Genomic DNA, 21,448 nt, shown 5'->3' with positions numbered 1-21,448 from the left:
TTGAATTCAGGCCCGGCTTGACATAAATGAAAAATAAATTCATTTATTACATTTCTATGCTGCCCAGTAGCCAAAGGCAGATTCCCCACCGCTCCATCTAGCTCTAAACATAGAGCTGGGAGGAGAGCCAGGGGATTATCCCTGCAGCATGAAACCAGGGACAAGAACTTGCTGCTACCTGGGAGCAATGCTCAACAAGATCCAGAATGTGGCCTGACAAAGGACTGGACCTAGGGAAGATCAGAAAAAGTAATAGCAGACAGCTGGGGGGTGGGGAATAGGCTGAGCCCAGAGACATGGTCATGGCAAAAGAGCCACACCACAGAGAAGTGGAGCCACTTTCCCCAAGGAATGGAAGCAAGTGCTGTTTCAAAGACCTGAATGGCTTAGGGCTAGGTTATCTGAAGGAATGCCTCCTCCTGTATGTACCCTAAGATCATCTTCAGGGGCCCTTCTCTGTGAGCCCCTGCCGAAGGAAGTGAGGCAGGTGGCTACCTGGAGGAGGGCCTTCTCTGCTGTGGCACCCCGACTGTGGAATGAGCTCCCTAGAGAGGTTCAGCTTGCACCTACATTGCACTCTTTTCGACGCCAGGTGAAAACCTTTTTATTTTCCTAGTTTATCATCTTCGTCTTTTAACTCCGCTGTTTTAAATCTGTATAAATCTCTGCATTGCTGCTTGGTTTTATCCTGGTTGTTCTTTTACATTGTGCTTTTATACTGTTGTTTGTTTTATACTTTGAGTTGTATTTGATGGTTTTAAGTCTTGTGAACTGCCCAGAGAGCTTTGGCTATTAGGCAGTATAGAAATGCAATAAACAAATAAAATAAGGAGAAGGAAAGTTGAGGCAGCGATGGTGGCAGAGGAGCAGGAGAGGGAGCCAGTGAGGAGGAAGAGGTGGAAACTGAGGGGGCGGGTTCATATTCCCAGGAGTGGGATACTTGGAGAAGGGGTGCGAAAGCCAGGCAGGCTAGAGCCAGTAGTAAGCTTGGAGAGAGGACCAACGGACAGCCAGACCAGAGAGACATGACTGCCAAGGAAGTAGCCCAGTTGCAGGATGTTTTTCTTTTATTATTTATTATATTGACCACATTTGCAGCCCACTTTTTTTCCATTGTGGCTCTCCAAGCAGGGTGTATACAGTTTCAAGGCAGCCTCCCATTTGGGAAGTGCTCAGTACCAGACCTGCTTAGCACCAGCAAATTGACTAGATCATATGGGACCAGGCAATAAAGATGAACCAGGATAGGATGAGGCCGACCACTCTCCTGAGCCCACAACTGTAAATATAAACCAAGTCAGGAATGTCTAGAGAGCCAACATGCCCTGAGCTCCTTGGAATAATTGCAGGATAAAAAAATGTAATAAATACATTTTATTACACAATAATAGTCACAATAAACCCAGGAATGAAAATTAAAAACATCAAGGTCAGAGAGCAAAAACATTTGTATTTCTGGGCGCAAAGATTACTGCAGACGCTGACTGCAGCCAGGAAATCAGAAGACGTTTACTTCTTGGGAGGAGAGGAATGACAAATCTTGATAAAATAGTTAAGAGCAGAGACACCACACTGACAACAAAGGTCCGCATAGTTAAAGCAATGGTATTCCCCCTATGGCTGCGAGAGCTGGACCATAAGGAAAGCTGAGCGAAGGAAGATAGATGCTTTTGAACTGTGGTGTTGGAGGAAAATTCTGAGAGTGCCTTGGACTGCAAGAAGATCAAACCAGTCCATACTCCAGGAAATAAAGCCAGACTGCTCACTTGAGGGAATGGTATTAAAGGCAAAACTGAAGTACTTTGGCCACATAATGAGAAGACAGGAGACCCTGGAGAAGAGGCTGATGCTAGGGAAAGTGGAAGGCAAAAGGAAGAGGGGCCGACCAAGGGCAAGATGGATGGATGATATTCTGGAGGTGACAGACTTGACCTTGGGGGAGCTAGGGGTGGCGACAGCCAACAGAAAGCTCTGGCGTGGGCTGGTCCATGAAGTCACGAAGAGTCGGAAGCGACTGAACGAATAAACAACAACAAAGCCCTGCTAATTTTTTTATACATTAACCCAGGTTGGTTTTCCTAAATAAAAACGCATATTTGCTCACCATGGCCTTTTTCATTCTATTTTAACAAATGCAGAAATACGTATTGAATTCTTTCTCCTTTATACTTCGGTGAGAAGGATGAAATTCTTGATAGGTGGTTTGAAGAGTAGAGAAATGACACAGCCGTCAAACTTATAGCTCTGTGCAATTCACAGTATTATGTAAGCTCACATATGTTGAAGTTTACTTCTCCTCTTGCATGCCAAATTTCTGTCAAAGCTTCTTTCATGAAGCAGCCAGTTGAATTCCCCCCCCCCCCCCATCCAGTTGGGGAAAATGTGTTAATACTACGACAATTACAGAGACAGAGAATTAAACTGTGGCTACTAGCATGACAGTTTAGTCTGCCAGTATTAGGGGATTTATATTTGAATGCTGCTCTATGGTAGTCTTCCCCAGCCTGGCGCCCTCCAGAGGTGTTGCACTACAACTCCTATAATCCCTTAGCTAGCTTATGGGAGTTGTAGTCCCAACACATCTAGAGTTGGATAAGGCTCCTTAGGTTAAAGAACAAAATCCAGAAAACTTCCATCTGACTTAAAGCTAACCTGCCAACAAGAAGGAGTTTAGCATAGCTGTCTCTCAGATCCACTGCAAGGATCCAGTATCTTCCTGTGTTAGGGAATTTGGTCACAGAGTATTCAGACATGCAAACCCCCCTCCTACACTTTACTCCAGCAGTTCAATGCCTTCAGCCCCAGAAGATCCCATGTGATTCCTCTGATTATGTAGATTGGTCACCAGCTACTACCTATTAATGGCATGCAATATATTCTCCTGTTTATCAGTGTACATGCCATGGCTTTATTAGAGGGCTCCTCTGAATTAACACAACCACTCTCTCATTCCAAGTTTGCTTCTTTGCAGTGTCAGTCAAATGTGGGAGAAGTATACACCTTGGCTGTTTGCTACAGTGAAGAATAGGCAGGTTTTTCCAGCACTGTAGCGTCTTGTGCTGCATCAATGGTTAAATACATAGCAATGGTCATTTTAATGAGCGACTCTGTTATTCTGTTGAGTAGTGTAATGTAAGCTTATAAACTTGACATTTGCTGTAGATCTTGCAAAATGACAATAGTTCTATTTTGAGAGGGCCTGCAGTCGGTTAAAACATTGCTTTATTTAAATCTGTAGCATAAACATCGTCTTGTACATCCATTATTCGAGGCAGCGGAAATGGACTCTTCAGTGTCATGAGTGGTTTGTGGTTTGAAATTCAGCTGCAACCATGGCAACAAGTTCAAGATCTCTGGCGTGCAGAGCACTAATTTTTGTGGGAATGATCTGTGATTCTGATTTCTCTAGTTGTGTGTTCGAACTTAGTTTGAATGCCTGGCACTTGACTCCTTGCCTTATTTTGGATGAGTAGGAAGAAAATTGAACTGAGTGGGTTTTATAAATAAAATAAATATATTTTATTTATTTGCATTTCTATACTGCCCAATAGCCGATGCTCTCTGGGCGGTTAACAAAAATTAAAACTATTCAAAGTTTAGAATAGTATAAAACCATGATATAAAATACAATATAAAAGCACAACCAGGATAAACTCAGCAGCAGTGCAGAAATACAAATTTAAAATACCCACTATATTTTAATACCTTTCTAAATGGCTCTTTTTTTAAAAAAATCAAAAATTATTGCTTCATTCCCTGCTTGCTCTGCATCCATGGGGTCATTTCTTCCCAATTTCTGACCCAACTCTGACTCTTGGGTGGGGTGGGGTGGGGTGGGGGGGAGGCTGAAACCATTCCCACCTGAACTGGGGCTTAGAAGTGGAGCTGGATGCATCTCTCTCTTCCCACTCCAACACACACACACACACACACACATAGAGGAAGCTGCCTTATAATGAATCAGACCATTTGTCCAACTAGCTCAGTATTGTCTACACTGACTGGTAGCTGCTCTCCAGGGTTTGAGGCAGGGGTTTTCTTGTCCTACCCAGAAACGCTGGGGATTGAACCCAGGACCTTCTGCATGCAATGCAGGTGCTCTACCACTGAGCCACGGTCCCTCACTGTTGCAACAGTTTCAAGTGGGGAAACCTGTCCACAGGTACATATTGCTGTTGCTTGATTGCAGGAAATTGTCACGATCCGGGGCATGGGTGGCAGGGTCCTTATGCTGGAACACCGAGGCTGGGACGGTTGGAATACTGGTGGAACAAGCTGGGGGTGAGGCACAGGTCTTGGGTGACAGAGTCTAACAGAGGGCCAGAGGCAGAGGGCAGATCCAGGAAATAGGCACAAGATCAGACACAGGTTCAGAGTCCAAGCAGGGCCAGAGGCAGAAGAGAAGTCCAGTCAACAGGCAGGCAAGGTTTGGGCGGGGATCAAGGCAAGAGGCAGAGTCCAGGAGGAACCGAGTCCAAACAAGGGCCAGAGGCAAAAGTCAATGTCAAAGGCAAAGCAAGGTTCAGGCACATACCAGGTAGCAAAGGGGCCAGAGGCAGAGGCGTGGTCAAGACAAGCAAGAGATCCAGCAAGGTGAGGCAAGATCCGAGGTAGCAAATGGTCAGGAACCGGCTGCAGCTAGCACGAGAGACCATGTTGTTGTGACAAAGGCTGAAGGTGAAATGCAGCTCTTATATAGGCCTTTCCTGGCAGCTCCCAGCTGTTCTGTATGAGCCCACCTGGGAGTGCCTGCTGGTCTGGGCCTGAACCCTGCAAGGCTTTACCAGCCAGGGCTCACATCCTGCGAAGCCCTGCAGCTGGTTCTATGGCAAACTGCCGCCAGATGGTGCTGCAGGACAGGACAGATCCTGACAGAAACACCTGTTAACAAGCCTCGTTTATTTCCATATAAAGATGTGTTTGGCTGCTTTGAAGAATATGCTTGCTTCATGATTAGGCTTTCTGGCAACCATGTTGCTTTTTGCAAAAAGTCCTAAGGTGTAGTACAGCCCTGATACTTTGGGTCCAAGGAACCTTCTCCAGTGCAAGATCACATTAAGATTGCAAATTACAGATGCTTTGAAAACTTTAACATGCAATTTATCACCCTTAATTAGTTTGTGCTGCCTGTAACCATTTAGAGCAGCCTTCCTCAACCTGGGGCGCTCCAGATGTGTTGGACTGCACCTCCCAGAATGCCCCAGCCAGCCGCTGGCTGGGGCATTCTGGGAGTTGTAGTCCAACACATCTGGAGCGCCCCAGGTTGAGGAAGGCTGATTTAGAGCATTATGTTAGACTAACAGTTCTTTAGTTCTCAGATGGTTCCTTGCACTTTTTAATTAACCACTTGGATAGCCAAAACTGGGACTCTGTGTGTGTGTATCTAATGACCTAGCTAATTACATCTGTATCTGTTAGAATTTCATGCATTCTGCACTGCTGATATGATAATAATCCTCTCTTTCTGTCTCTCAATTCAATTTATAGCTCATGGCTTAGTCATGAAATTAAGATAATTTGTCTCACTATTGATTGATTCATTTTAAAGTCACATGTATTAGAATAGCTGTTCTTGCAGGGCATCTGTTTATTTACTTGCACCTTTCTTGTTTTTGTTCCGAATAGTGGTAGTAGCGGAGGAAGCGGCAGTCGAGAAAACAGCGGAAGCAGCAGTATTGGCATTCCCATTGCCGTGCCTACACCTTCACCACCCACTATTGGCCAAGGTATTTACTGAATAGCTGATTAAAAATAGCCTCTATTGCAGTGGAATTTATTGAGGTGCTTTTGATAAACTTGTTTGGTCCACAGGGCAGTTTTAAGGGGCTTTGTTTTGAATATATTTTGGATTTATACTCTTTATTTTTTATCTTTACATGACAACTTTGGAAAACTATAATGTGAAAAATCAATCCATTGAATGACACAAATTGCGTACAATGACATTCATGATATTAAATTCATTAAAACAGTTAGGAAAAGATATGGATTATGTGCAATAAATCGCCTTCCTTCACTACTTATCTATATTATCTTCTTCAACATTTGCTCTTCCTTACACCGTCTCTGTTTTGCCCAATTCAATAAATTGACATTGATAAATATATTTAAGGGGCTTATGATGGAGAATACTTCTCACCATGTAGATTGACTTGTTCTACAAATCAATTTCAAGAAAGAACTGAGAACTATTCTATTTGTATTGGAATATACAGAAAGAAGAGAATGAGAGGAAACGTTCATCTTTTAAATTGGGAAAGAAACAAGTCAAAGTGCAATCCTATTCATATTTAGACAGAAAAAGGTTCTACAACTCCCAACATGACCCAGGCTGGCTGGGGCATGCTGGGAGTTGTAGGACATATTTCTGTGTAAACATGTATGGGGATTGGTCCCTCAGTTGACTATTCAATTATTAGTTTTGTTTTGAGAAGAGGCCTTGAGATGATAATACATTTTTTTTCTTAATTATCTTTCTAAAGGAGGAGGATACTTTTTCTCAATGTAGCTGAATCATCATCTAGAATTTTAAAAAATGGGGGTAGCATTAAAATCCAAACAGGGTTTATTTAAAATGTGTTGGCCCTCCTATGGAGATCAATGGAAGCTGCTTCCATGTTGGTGCTGCACTATGCAACTAAGCAGAGTTGAAAAGATATGATTGGGTTTGCTCTGACTTGGAACTGCTGCTGTTGAATCTTCCTTGGCCTTGCTATCTGGATTGACAACAAGTTTTCCTTATTGAGCATTAAATGTGTTTTATGTGCCCGTTGCATATGGATAGGTCCCTTCCTTTTACCCAGAGAAATTGTTACATCAGTCTGGAGGTAAGGAACTAAAAAGTCTGTCTTAACTACACCAAGGCCCATATCCCCCCATGACCTATGATTTATTTATTGAACGCTCTGGGATGGATGCAGATAGCTATTGATCACATGGTGTCTATTTGTAAACTTACCCCAAGGTGCATGTAATCATATGGAGAACCAGTCTGCAGAATGTGGCTACACAGTGAAAGGGATTTCTGTCTGGTCCTTACTCCCTGCTTTATTTCTGATCAGTTATGAGGAACTTGTTAAAATAATTCCTCACCATGTGATCAAACACAAGAGATCAAATGACTCTCTATGTCAGGGGTGGGCAGAACGTATATCTCCAGATGTTTTGGACTTCAACTCCCAGAAGCCCAGTGGTCTGGAATGCTGAAGTCCAAAACATCTGGAGATCTTCTTTCTGTCCATCCTTGATCATGTGGTTTCATTGCCTCCTTGTGACTTCATAAACAAGTCACTACCACATTGCAAACGGGAACCTGTATCCATCCAGAATGTCCACGGTATCTCAAAAAGCTCAGCTCTGGATCAAGGCCTGACTTGGCAACCTGAACTATTTCAATAGCTCAAATCTCTGTTCCTTCTCTTCCTGAAGCTCCACCAGCACCACCAATGCCCCCACCTCTCGTGATGGGCAGTATGATAGGTGAGATCTTTTGAGTGTGCTGAAATTACTACAGTCCTTTGACATAATATTTAATTAACTTCCCTTCCTCCTCCTCTTCTGACTAATGAATTCATACATTTGGGGTTTTGTTGTAGAATAAAAAAAAACCGGTAGAATTTTAAAAAAGGAAAAAAGAAAGAAAAAAGCTTGGATTTGACCAATTCAATCCCAACTAATTGTTTTGTGGTGAAAGCCTCTGAAAGTTTATTCCTTCTACCCCAGTATTGTCTATTCGGTTTGGCATCATCTCTCCAAGGTGTCAGACAGAGGTCCTTCCCTACCTTGCAATCCAAGATCCTTTTAATAGGACATGCAAGGTATTGAACTTTTGATCATATGCACATGTACATCTACTTTACCATGTATATTACAGGAGCCATTGCTCAGAAAGTTCCCGATTCCAACTCTGGCATCACCAGGTAAGGTTAGGAAAGAAATCCTGCCTGAATCCCTGGAGAATTGCTGCCAAACTCAACGTACATTATCTGAAGTATAATGTGATGTTCAAAATAATAAGTGTAGCAATTTCAGTGGAGCACAGATCCTGCTACAATAATAAAATAATAATTTACATTTAGAGTCCACTCTCACGTTTATGTAGTACCACTTATATAAGTAGTACCACTATAAGGTATATAAGTAGTACCACATATATACCACTTAATATAATAAAATGTTGAAGTGGTTCATATATAAATATTAAAACCATAGTTAATTACACTATTAAAAACAATTTCAAGTGCAGTAACAATACAAATCCTATTCTAACTACAATAACAGTACAAAACAAAACAGTAAGATGGAGCAGCATATGATTAATTGCAATTAATTTCAAGCCAGAGAAGTGCCTTTTCAGGGGGCATTTGAAATATAGAATCATAGAATAGTAGAGTTGGAAGGGGCCTAGAAGGCTATCAAATCCAACCCCCCTGCTCAATGCAGGAATCCACCTTAAAGCCAGCTGCCTCTTGAATGCCTCTATTGTGGGAGAACCCACGTCCTCCCTAGGTCATTGGTTCCATTGTTGTACTGCTCTAATGTTGGACTAGAATGTTAGACTAGATAGGCCTTTGGTCTGATCCAGCAGAATTTGGAGCAAATCAGAATGATAGAAGAGTAGAGTTGGAAGGGGCCTATAAGGCCATCAAGCCCAACCCCCTGCTCAACGCAAGAAACGTGTTGCATGTGCTGCCTCCTGAATGAGAAGCTGATGAATATGCTGATGACTCCACAAGAGGGACAGACGCATGATGCTTTTTGCCCTGACATGAACTTGAGAGGCTTTGACCCAGATAGCATTTGTGAAATTCTCTTAATATTGAATGTGAAATAGGTTTGTATCCAGTGTGGCTTTGCACTAGTGGAAAGCATTTCTACTCAGGCAAGGTAGGGCACCAATTTGTGTTGATCCTACCTACCTATTGCAACCATATCCACGCTTTCCAGAGGTTTCCCCAACCCACAGGAGCAGTCTTCGAGGGACATCAGGGGCTCTCACAGTTAGGAGTATTGGCGATACCTGGCTGCCCTTCCTAGAGCGAACAGAGGTGATTTCCGTTAGTGGAAAGCCACCAATGGATACAACTTGTAGAGGCCGCATAACCTTAGAATTTCTGTTTATAACACATACATCTCTACATAGTAATATTTTCTTTCAGAACTGTTAATTGCCATTTAAAAGTCACAGGAAGGAGCCTCCTACCTTGGCAGATAAGAATTGCAAGCTTCACGAGTCCACTTTGGATTTAAAAGCATGAAATGTCGTATCTTAGCTGTGGGAGCAAACTAGCAGAACTGTGAATAGACTCGCTTGGCCATCATTGTCTGTTTATACAGCACTCCCAGTGTGCAAAGTGTTTATCTTTAGTATTAACCTGGAAGCTGGCAGATATCCAACACTTGAGCGTTTTGAATTGGTGCTGACGACTGCTGATGGCTCTAATTTGTTAATGACTCTCTCTGAGTTGTTCTGCTTCCATTTTTATGCCTGAGAAGAGTTTGAGGGGTCAGGTTTTTTCGGTTTTGTTCTAGTACTTCCTTGGGCAATGGCGCAAATTAATCTGGTTAGTTAGCCTTTTTTTAAAAAAAATCACCTTCAAATAGGAATTTCTTCATGGAAAAAATGGAAGCATATCACATTTCGGAAAGCATGTTTGTGATAATTTGGAAATAATCATTTTCACCATGTTCTTTTCCTTCTCTTGACAATGCCATGGCAGCAAATAGTGCATTAATTAACCCACAATTTTCCAGGATGTGTGCCATTTCCAGTTTGCATAAACCAACGCCTTGTTCATAGATTGTTAGTGTGATGTCCAAACTTGGTCACTCTGAGTTGTTTATGAGTTAAACAACACCTAGTTAACCTAACAATAAATTATGAATTCAGAAACTTTAACCCATAAACAACCCAGACTGTCTGGGTTCAGACATCACACTAACAAGCTATGAATGGGACGTTCGTAGGTTGTTTATAAAAACTGGAAGCAGCTCAAGTGTGCGGTGCGCTCTCACAAATCATGGGTTAATTAACCCATGATTTGTTGCCATGCATTGCAGACCAGAGCAATGTAAAAGGTATTACTTCTACATTTCTCTAATTCAATGTACATAACAGGATTCTACCTGCAGTGCAGCCTGCATAATTTAAATGGCCGCAGCAGCTCTGAAAGCTTCGAGGATCAATCTTCATGAACTTTGAAGTTTTATAGCACATGTATTTTTAGGAGTGAGTTCCTGCCCTCTAAACCCCTCCTCCCGTTTAGATAGCCTTCTTCCTAATCTGCTTCATTATCTCTGAGGATTTGGGCTTTATGTGTTTTCTGCACTGTGGGCTTCATACATCTCTCCCCCCCCCCACTTCCTTCTAGTTCTCTGCACTCTGTCTTAAGTATTGATATATTTTGCTTAAATCTTGTTGGTTCCTTTTGGCTTCTGCTTTTCAGCTGTTCCTGGGTCAGCTCCTGGTTCCCAGTATGGCACAATGACCAGGCAGATTTCCCGACACAACTCTACCACTTCTTCGGCCTCTTCTGGTGGATTTAGGCGGAATCCTTCTGTGACTACTCCATTTTCTGCTCAACCTCATGTTAATGGCGGGCCTCTCTATTCTCAAAACTCAAGTAAGCTGCTGGGTTACTGCAGTGCATGGAACGCCTGGGGTTGCTTTTGTGCAAACCTATTTGAAGGTTGTGCATAGCTCTTGGTTTATTATTGATTCAGTAAGTAAAGCCATGTTCAGATGTAACTGCCTCCATAGAATAAAACATGGTATATTAGACCAAGGACAACCCTGGAGCCAGCATGCTCTGTCTTTATCCCTCATTCATTCATTTTTCATTACATCTCCATACCACCCAATAGCCAAAGCTCTCTGGGTGGTTTGCAAAGATTTAAAACCTTAAAAATACAATAGTTTAGCTACAAACATATAAACAGAGCAGACATACATGCATACATGCACACACATCCCAACAATATTCCATGACCTGATAAAAAAACTATCATAAACTGCCAAATGCCTGGGAATAGAGGAAGGTCTTAACCTGGCACCAAACAGATAACAGTGTTGGTGTCAGGTGAGCCTGGCTGGGGAGTTCATTTCATAATTGTGGGGCCACCACCAAAATGGCCCTCTCCCTTGTTGTTACCTTCCGAGCTTCACTCACTCCCCCTCTTCCCCTTGCATGCCTGGCTTTGAAACTTTTATCATGGTTTATTAAAGCACAGTTTTCCATTGCATCTAAACAAGGGAATTGTGTTTTAATCTGTACCTAAAGACCAGGATCCAATATGGTTTTATTAAACTAAGATCATTACTACTGAACTGGATTTAAGAATATACACATTGTTTTACTAGACATCATTTGAAAGATTTTTTTTTAAAGGAGTATATGTTGCTCTTCCTTTTCTTTGGCACCAAATAACTATCCATGGTGTTAAAGGAATTGCCTGGAAATCTAGTTAAGTTTCTCTTTTAAGCATTGTTCTTGTCCCTAGCTTCAATGATAATGTAATCACTGCTATTAAGGACAACTGTAAATTTTCAGTGGGCCAGATCAGAAATATCACCCTCTCCCCTCCCCAAATTTGGCCCATTCGATGAAGTGGAGCAAGAACACACTTTCTTTCTTCACATTTACTGAGTGCTACCTCCAGTGTTCCTGCAGGGATGTTGCATTTTAATTTGGCCTATGTATGGACAGTCCAGCATGCGTAGGCCAGAATCTTGTGGCTGATTACCTGTTTTTAATGAGGACTGAAATATTGGTCTCTGCACATTGGATTGTGTGCATTAGGCCATATATGAATGTGCAGGGACAGCCAGAGCACATCAGATAGACAAGTTCTCTTTCATTTCCCTCCATGTCATGAACTGGACCATGGGGTTGGGGTACCATGGGTTTCAATCCTGCGTATAGTGTTGAAAAACGGTAAATAGATTGACCATATGAGTTGTTTGCCTGCCATATTCAGAGGTGAAGTACAATTAGGAATATACGTATGAAGTAGAAATGGCCCTGTTGTATACAGGTGGTGTTTTTTCAGTAGGATGAAAGAATCTTCGTTAAATGTCCTAATTGTCTAATATTTAATGTAACTCAATTTTTTATAATGCATTTTTTTTTGTTCAAATGTAGGCACGAGTCCTAAATAAAAAGTAGCTTGCAATGTTGTTGTTGTTTTTTTAAAAAAATACAGCCTCTAGTCACTAATTTTAACTCATCAGCCGTTTTCATTTTTTTTTTTTTTGAAACTTACGATTTAACATCCAAGTCTTCCAGGTTCCTCACTTTCCTTGGGCTACATTTTTCATGCCACCAAACAGACAGACACAGTTTGGGGGTGGGAGGAGAGAGAGGAAGAAGAATGCAAGCAGAAAAAAAAATGGATATGAAATCTGTGCAAAATTAGCTGTTGTGTTGTTTTGTGTTACTTTGGCATGTAAGGGGAGACAGATTGTTTTGAAGTGAGCTCAGTGCTAGGATTTAATTGTCAAAATTGTTTAAAATTACTGTGTACTTGGAAATCTAGAACCTATTTCAAATTTGCGATTCCAGCCCTATTACTCTGCTGAACACTGCTTTGAATCCAGATTAGATGAAATGCTAGAATAAATATGTTCCCATTCCTAAATATTCTGGATCCATCCTGTTCTCAAGTCTAACAATCTTCTTGATATTACAAAACCTGCTAGTAGGGCTGTACTCAAACGTCATTTCATACATGAAAACTGAAACATTGGAAGGCCTTAAAATTCACCATGCAGATCAGACCCGGATGGGTTTTGAGAAATCAGAGATGTGTTAATGAGATGCAACTTTTGTTTCCATTTGATGTAGGTTCAGCATACTTTGGATCAATTTGAGGAGGCTTGTGTTGCTGTGCATATTCTGTTATGCAAGTTTGAGAACTAAAGGTGCATACTCATTCATAAATAACATCCACTTCTTTTGCACCTTACAAGTCCTTATGAATTATTGCCATTTCTTTCACAATTCAGTTAGAAATGTTCTGCTTCTCATAAACCTAAAGAAGGCAGAATGTTAGAGGCCTCATTGTGCAGAATCCTCTCAATCCATTAATCACAATGTATTTACCAAACATGCCATTGTTATATTTTAAATGTGGGCATTTGCTTGGCCTTAACATCTAGTTTCAAGACTCACTGAGTTTTGGCCGCCATGTCAACAGCAGGGAACCTTCCCTGCGTTGTTTTATGCAAGAGTAAAATGTATATAGACTTCTTGACAGCTGGAAGAAGCTGAAAGTAAGGGGGATTCATCCTCTGTATCATTTTAATGCCAACAGCATGCAATAATAAATAAAGACCTTTACAAATATGTCCTATGCAATGCTCAGGCTTGCCTGATTAGCAAAGACAGGGTTATTTTATTTTTAGGGATATGCCATTATTATTTTTTGCAAGTCAGGTTTCATTTTCCATTGTGGAATGTCATTGACTAGACAAACTTCAAAAAAAAACACACCACAGACCACAATCTATTTTAAAAACAAATCACTTCCCTAAAAGCCATACTCAAGGATGTGCAAAGTTGCTCCAGAATATAAAAAAATAATTTAAAATATTAAATACATTCTCATGCTGAACGGCAGGGTTTTTCTATCAGCTTTGTAACTGTTGCCATTCTCTGGATATTTAGTTTTCAAGGCTCAGCGCAAAGCACAGTTCCTACCATGTTGTTTCCCTATTTTTCATGGTATTTTACTGTAACAACATGCCCTTCGTTTTGCGATAACAAACACAGTTTCTTCCATGTCCTGCCATTCCTCACAAGATATTGCTTCAAAATGCCAGATCTTCCATGTTTAAAAGCAGAAAAAGATAGAGCAATCGCTGAAACAGGAAGGGCATATTTTAGGCTCATCCCGACTTAGTTTTTCTTTTCTTTTTCAATGATCAATTGGCTAAAAATGGAGTTCAGCAGTAGTTGTATAGTTGGGAAAGCAAACTTTGAAGGGGGTCTTGTTCTGTGCGTTTCTGTTGTTCATTGCATACCTTGTTTTGTGGTCCATTGTTACTGACAGCTGCTTTTTGTTTTTGTTCTCCTCTTCCTGTATCTGTGTTTACTTCCCCGTTTATGGCGTGTGTTGCTTCCAGTTTCTATTGCTCCGCCCCCTCCCCCTATGCCTCAGTTGACTCCACAGATACCTCTCACAGGCTTCGTGGCCAGGGTGCAGGAAAACAGTAAGTCTGGCAGCTCAGCTTCTCCAAAGAGTAGAGCCGTTTCTCTCTCTCTCTCTCTCCCCCTCTCTCCTAGCATGCATGGCTGGCCAGTTAGACTTTTCTCTTGGCTTTATTGTTTTAGGAGTTCTGTTCATTTTTTTCCTACTTGAGATGCTAATTCTATCTTGCGTCCTAGTGCCGATGTGGAACTGAAGGGTACCTTTTCCTGTGTTTGAATTTTTTAAGGATTACGCTTTTGTCGTGATTATTTCTCTCGACATTTTTGGAACGATGGCTGCGCTCGCAATTGGAGCACGTGTGTGTTGTGCACACACCTCTGCTTATTTTTCTTCCCAGAGGCTGATCTTGTCTTTCTTTTTAAAAAAAGAGTTAAGAATGCAATGTTGAGATTTGGTGGGGGGGATTAGTGAAAAGGGGAATCCCACCAAAAGAAATCCCAAAAGACTGCATACACATTGTTTAAGTTCCCATTAAACTGTTATTATGCCAATACCCAAAGTCCTATTTGGAGTTGGAGATTAGTGTATGCATCGCTTTGGATCACTGCCTATCCAAGGGTACATGTAACACTAAATGGCATTGATGCAAAATGTCACAGGTACCAATGTGTTCATTTAAAAAATACTTTATCCCACAGGCTATTTAAATCATCTTAGGCCTGATTTAAACAGAATACCATGCAGGGGAAAAACTCCACCTTGTCTCTGCAGTATATCACATGGCTAGCAAATCCTATAAACCAGATACATTACCCATTCATATAGCATTAGCACACCAGGAATTTGTGGCCCCAAGGATTATTTATTTCACATTATTTATTTCGGTGTTATCGAACTTTTCTATCTAAAAAAAATGTGCTCAAGGTGGCATGCAATAAGAACACCAATGAAAAGACCTATATGTAAGGGTTGATGGTCTGGTATAACTAACTTGCTTCCCACATGGAAACTGCAGGAGTATCTTATTTTCTTCTTCCGTATCCTGTCTCATGATTAAATCAGGCCTTGGTTTCCTGTGTGTAAGCTTTCTGTGCATTTTGCATGTTGGCCTAAGTGACTGCAGATCACAAAATCAACACCTTCAATCTACGTGCCTAGGAAATGACTAGGAAAACAGCTTAAATTAGAAAGGATTATGAAAAAATAATTTGTTGTGTCATTAAACTTTCATGGGACCTTATTGTCCAGTACATGAACTCACATGTATACTGAGTTCACGGGAGTGCTGCTGCTCCCTGTATCCACCTGGTTGACTCTTAAGATCTGCTAAGTGGGCTTTCCTCTGTGCCTCACTGTAAGGAGCTGTACATGATGTGGAGATGTGAAAGAAGGCCTTCTTAGCTGTGTCACCCTAGTTGAGGAACACCCTCTTGCCAGAGGCTGGACTTCCAGTAATATTGCCTTCATTTTGGTGCCAGGTTAAGGCCTGTCTTTTTACCCAAGTGCTTGAGTCTCATTAACCTTAGCTTGGCTCTGTTTTACTATTGCTAAGGTTTTTTTTCCTGCATTGTGGATTATTGTTTTAAGGCTTTTTTGTTGATTTTTTATTGATTGTATCCCACCCCAAGTTCTTTTTTATGGGGCTGGATAGAAATATTTAAATAAGTAAATGAATATAATTTTTTTGTAAAAAAAACTCACAAACCTTATAAGGGCAGTATATAAATATTTCAAATAAATGAATTTTATTTGGAGTTGAAGCTCAAAAGATGCAAAAGTGATTAGTAGCTGTATGGTAGTACAGTGCAGGGACACAGATAAGTGGGGGTTGGATAAATTCCTGGAGGCAAAGGCTATCAATGGCTACTAAGCCTGATGGTTGTGTGCCATCTCCAGTATTCGAGGCAATAAGCCTGTGTGCACCAGTTGCTGGGGAACATGGGCAGAAGGGTGCTGTTGCACCATGTCCTGCTTGTTCATCCCTGGTCGATGGCTGGTTGGCCACTGTGTGAACAGAGTGCTGGACTAGATGGACCCTTGGTCTGGTCCAGCATGGCACTTCTTAGTGCATGAAAATATGCACCTGAGATTAAATTTCAAATCATAGCAGAGTTTAAAACTCTGATTAGAAGCCATTTTTCCTGGAGTGCTTCTGAAATGGGAGTAATGAGAGAGAGAGAGGCTGCCCAGTTCTATCTCTCACCCCCCCGCCCAAGTGGCCGTAGAGAATGTTCTGTTGCTACAGGTGCTGCTTCCATCATAAATTCTTCAGTTTCTAGTTTGGCAACTAGAGAGCCACACAACTTAGTTCCAGAATAGTCAGAAGACAAGCAGTTGCCTTCTTCAGCATTTTCCTATTTTTATGATGCCTGGAAGATACTTTATTGCAATCTAAATATTTCCTGGAAAAGGATAAAATGAAAGCCCTGGTTGAAAGATGTGCTCAGAATCCATTGATGGTGGAGGTTGCGCTTGTGGGTGATTTTTTGGGGAGGGCGGGAGTTGATAGTAAAATGCTTGATGCATCTTGAGAGATTCCTGCCCTAGTTTTGCCAATAATACAACTGCAGAGTTGAGAATAGATGGATTAAATGTGCTCTGAGCATTCCAAAGCTGAAACCAGCATGCAGAGCTGTAAGAAGAGTCTGTACAGGCTTATGTTAAATGCAGATGTGAGGAGTAAGTACACTTCACAAAACTAAAACTATCTGTGGCTAAACTAATTCTGCTCAATGACATTCTAGATATGGCATATAAGGATATGCATGTTTCAGACAAATCTACAATATTTTAAAATGAGTACGCCAAAAGTAATTTAACATTGGTCTTATCTTTTTTTTAAATTGAACACTTAAACTCTCAATAATTATGTGAAGTAGAATTGAGACTTCAAATTGCTGTACGTTTTATTCTGTTTATCTCAATTATCTTGAGTTTAGTTGTTTTGCAAAATGCATGAGGAACATACTCCAACTATAGGGCTGTATCTGTTGAAGTGTTTGGGGGCAGGCCTGCTCTTTTGTGTACGGAAGAATTTTCATTAGCTGATATAAAGCACAAATGCTTGATCCTTAATAGCATTCTATTTGGTTCTTAAGCTAAAGAAAACCTTGGAATGAAAATGGTTTCTCTTCAAGTCCCCGTGCCAGTTCCACGCAAGATGGATCCAGCCCATAAACTGTTCCGTTTTTGTGTGCTTGTCTGTCTCTTATGTTAAATGGATTAAGCCAACAAATTCAAGGATGCAATCCACCAGGAATACCTCCATGTATATTGGGGAAACTGTAGTATTGTGGCAAACCCATCCATTTCAGTGGGGCTTGCAGCATGGGAAGTTCCCAGAGGACTCTGTCAATTGTCATATTACACAGCACTGAAAATAACACATTGTGATGCTGGTTACTTAACTGAAGTCAATTTTTGAGCCTGATTTAGATTTTAGTATGAACACACTTCTGGAGTACTATATATAAAAAGACGGGTGCTGTGTTGGGATATTAAGGAGATAGTTGTTAGTGGATTACAAAAGGAGAGACAATGGTAATAAGAAAATAAGAGCCCCATGGCTCCATTTATTCCAGCATCTGGTGACCCTCCAGTTTGTATGCCTCTGCGCTGGGTGGGTGGATGGGGTAAACTAACCAAGTCATTTTTCTCTTTTGTAGCAAATGTAAAAATGTGTATTTTCAGAACAAAATTCTGCAATAAAATCCTCAACCAATGAGCAAGGATTATCATATTTGTAGTCCAAAACATCTTACCTTAGCACATGAGCAAGTATACTGGTTAGGCCCAACTAAGATAGGAAAAGACAAAGTTTGGGAAATTAGTGTTCACTAGGAATAAAAGGAGGGAAGGTGGTGCTATGGAAATAGCAGAGGAGAGGATTGGAAGGCTAAGTGCCCAAGGAATTTGGGTGCTGGTGACACTGATCCAGAATTTCTTCTTAGTGTGAGCTCCAAAAGTAAGCTAAAAAGTAGTCTTGAAACTGCCAGAATGACACATTTGCTGTAGGGACCTGCAATGTTCAGTCACTGAACATGATGCGATGCTACCTTTGGTGCCCTAAAAGTGATGGGTCAAATATCCCTTCTGACCTCTGCTTAGTGATCAGCAGCTTACGCCTTTGACGTGTCTGCTTTGAAAATAGCGTCTATAGTTATGTGGCTGCTAGTAACCTGCAAAGCTGTGCACCATAGCATTTTAACATGCAAAGCATTTCTAATCTGTGCATGGTATCGTAGTGCATGCTGTGAGCTTCTGTAGAAGATATGGAGCCGTGGTCATGCCTTTCTTTGCATTTGCACGAGACGTGACAGAGATCCTCCTTTCGCTGACTTTCTAGTTGCCGACAGTCCAACTCCGCCACCTCCACCACCTCCCGATGAGATGCCTATGTTTGATGACTCTCCACCACCTCCTCCACCACCACCAGTGGATTATGAAGATGAGGAGGCTGCGGTAGTACAGTACAATGATCCGTATGCAGACGGCGATCCAGCTTGGGCACCTAAAAGCTATATTGAGAAAGGTAAGCACATTTGTGCTGGAACAGAACAAAATGGCCCCTTAGTACTTAGAGCTGCTGTAGCATGGGGAATGGGAGCCTTGCACCAAAAGTCTCGAATTCCAATGGCACTACAAACATACTGGGTAGCCTTAGGTGAAGGCCTCTTCTCACAGCTTCATTCCCCATCCCCAAACAAATTTGCAAACTGGAAAAATAAAAATATAGTCAGTCTTGTTTATAAGGATTACTATCATGCTGACCACATTTGAACATTGCCTTTAATCATGGTTTATTGAGAGGTGAACTAGCCAGAGTGAGCCTTGTGCTTGCACAGCCCAGTCCAGTCCAGTCCAGAAATGGTGGCGAAGAGATGTTCAAAAGCTTCTGGTTTTACTTAACCAGAGCTTGCTGTGCCATTTGGGCTTGTAACTGTGGTTAACTATGATAAGTTTAGACAAGCCAGCTTCATAAACTAGGCTTGTTTTAGGCTAAATCGTGGTTAATGTTAACCACCATTTGTTAGTCAGGACAATGTGAGGAGTCACGGTTAAACATAAGGAGAAGGAAAAGCTTCTGCACGCCTCTCAGGCACATGGGAGAAAAGCAGGGATGATGTGTGCTTGTGTGTGTGAATATGCTTCACTCTCGTTTAATTTGACATTTGAACATGGCCAATGTATAGAAAGTTTTTTTTTCGCATTTGAAGGCACTGTTGGTGCTAAGTGTTACTAAGTAACAGAAAAACGGATTTAGTCTAGGCAGCTACTTGACAAATAGCTTATGTCACTCTATCCTTGGTAGTTTTCAATATATCAAAGTAGTTTCAGATGAGAGAAATTGTCTTTCTGATCTCAAGGAATGCTTATTTCTGATCTAGATCAAGTAGTGGTTCTTTTCCTAGTGGCCAGGTTCACTGGGAAGAAATGAGTATAGCAAAACTGTAAAATATGCAGTTGAGCCCTTGAGAATGAGAGAGACAAATAATCCATCGCTATGGCATGTAGCTACAAATTGGATTTAGTTTATTTGGCTTCAGAAGGTTGCCTTTGAAGGAACAACTTTGCTAAAGCAACCTTGGATGACTTCGTTGAAGTCCAAAAAGTGGCCAAGGGGAGGATGTGCTGTATTTTGTTGGACACACCACCGGCTGTGACTCTTCTAGATGGACTCAGAGGCCCATGTAGAGGAAAATGTAAAAAAAAAAGGAGGTCAGAGAGGCCAAAGGGCCTCCAGCGCTGCCCCCCGCATCCTGCCAGCAGTAGTCCAGCAGAGCACAGGATACTCAGAACCATCTCAGATCAGACTTCTATCTAGTGGGCAGCATTCCAGTAGGTTTGTGCCCTAAAATAATGTTTTTTGAAGTTTTAAAAGCAGCAATAATAAATTAAAATAATTTTAAAAGAGATAAATATCCAAACAGCTAAAATATGGGAAAATACTAGTTTTAAAATGCAGCTTGAAACAGATCATTGAAAATAAAACAAGCAGCAAATTAAAATTCTTTTAAAAGGCTTGGGATTACATTACGTTGTATAGAAACATTATAAAATAAGTCATTATGTATTAGTAGTTGACAGGGTAATGCAACGTCTTCCTCATACTTAAAAACCCATAGGTGTTAAATGAATATCATTTTATTAATAAGAATATTGTAGATTTTAACTTTTATCTGGGATGCTATTACTCGTGCTACAAATTAAATTATTGGTAGCTGTATATTAGGCATTCTACAGGACAGAGGATTTGGAATATGACACCATAGCTTGACCTTGGTCTATGGGGAAATACACAATTGACCAAGTTGATTCATACAAATACCTGGGCATATGGTTCCATGAAGCACTAAGTTGGAGAGTGCATGAAAAATATGCCAAGGCCAAAGCTGAACAAAATGTGGGTGCGCTAACCCCGTTCTTCTTCATGAAGGGTGGGAAATTCATGCCAGCAACCACCCAGGTCTTTAAAGCCAAAACTGTGACTCAGGTTCTCTAATCTGGTTTCTTCACTCTAAGAGTTCTCTTGAAGGAATTCAATACCTTTTCCCAGGTGTTTCTGGAGCTGCCCTCAGTCTGGAGGCTGGGCTAAACTCTCTAAAATGCTTAGCGTGGATATATTCTGTACTTTCAGCTCCGTTGCTGCCTTTGTGCTTACTCCCATCTCTTTGGCCTCCAAGGTATTGTTTGATTCCTTTGAATCTCCTTGGACAAAACCTGTGGTGAAAAACGTCACCACCGTAGGGCTTTCTCCCTCCCACGTGCTCTCCATGGACATAGAAAGTGCCAAATTAATTATTAAACAGAGATTACTGGACATAGACTACCAGGAGCTCCAAAGAGCTGCATGGGGACCATGTTCCCCTCAGTCATTGGGTCTACCAGGCCACTCCTGCAAAGACGGAATGCCATACTTGGGATGGCTAACTATCCCTTAATATAGGAAGGCATTCTCCTTAGCAAGGTTCAGTGTTCTTCCCTCCAAGCTATTAGAGGGCAGATTCAAGAAAATCCCAATGAATAATAGATGCTGCCCCTGTAATAATGCCGAGATGGAGTCCATCTTGCATGTTCAATTCCACTGCAGCTATTACCAAGAGGCCAGGAAAGATCTAATATGTCCTATTATACAGTGTTTCCCTGGTCGCTCTCCTGAGACTCCTATGATTATTTTACTCCAGGGCACTAATAAGCCTATTACTGAGCAAGTGGCCAAATTTCTGGAATGTTTGATCATTTCTTTAAATCTGTTGATTAGCATTTTTACAGATTTTGTATCCTTTCTTTTAACCATCAT

At 41.3% G+C, this 21,448-nt stretch overlaps 1 protein-coding gene across 10 annotated transcripts in view; it reads left to right on the top strand.

The window, feature by feature from the left end:
- ABI1 (abl interactor 1) overlaps positions 1-21,448 on the top strand; it is a 140,569-nt gene that overhangs the window by 115,457 nt on the left and 3,664 nt on the right. For 2 of the 10 annotated variants that reach the window (XM_063127911.1, XM_063127912.1), the window contains 5 exons: positions 5,626-5,726; positions 7,429-7,479; positions 10,446-10,622; positions 14,123-14,209; positions 18,494-18,679. In XM_063127911.1, coding sequence (XP_062983981.1) covers positions 5,626-5,726; positions 7,429-7,479; positions 10,446-10,622; positions 14,123-14,209; positions 18,494-18,679 — 602 coding nt within the window. The remainder of the gene's footprint in view (positions 1-5,625; positions 5,727-7,428; positions 7,480-10,445; positions 10,623-14,122; positions 14,210-18,493; positions 18,680-21,448) is intronic. The other 8 variants (XM_063127913.1, XM_063127914.1, XM_063127927.1 and 5 more) reach the window with 5 other exon arrangements.

The sequence above is a fragment of the Elgaria multicarinata genome, chromosome 1, assembly GCF_023053635.1.
Source record: "Elgaria multicarinata webbii isolate HBS135686 ecotype San Diego chromosome 1, rElgMul1.1.pri, whole genome shotgun sequence".
In the NCBI taxonomy this organism is placed as follows: Eukaryota; Metazoa; Chordata; class Lepidosauria; order Squamata; family Anguidae; genus Elgaria; species Elgaria multicarinata.
The sequence above is the reverse complement of the archived record's forward strand: the minus strand, read 5'-3'. Positions and strand labels throughout refer to the sequence as shown.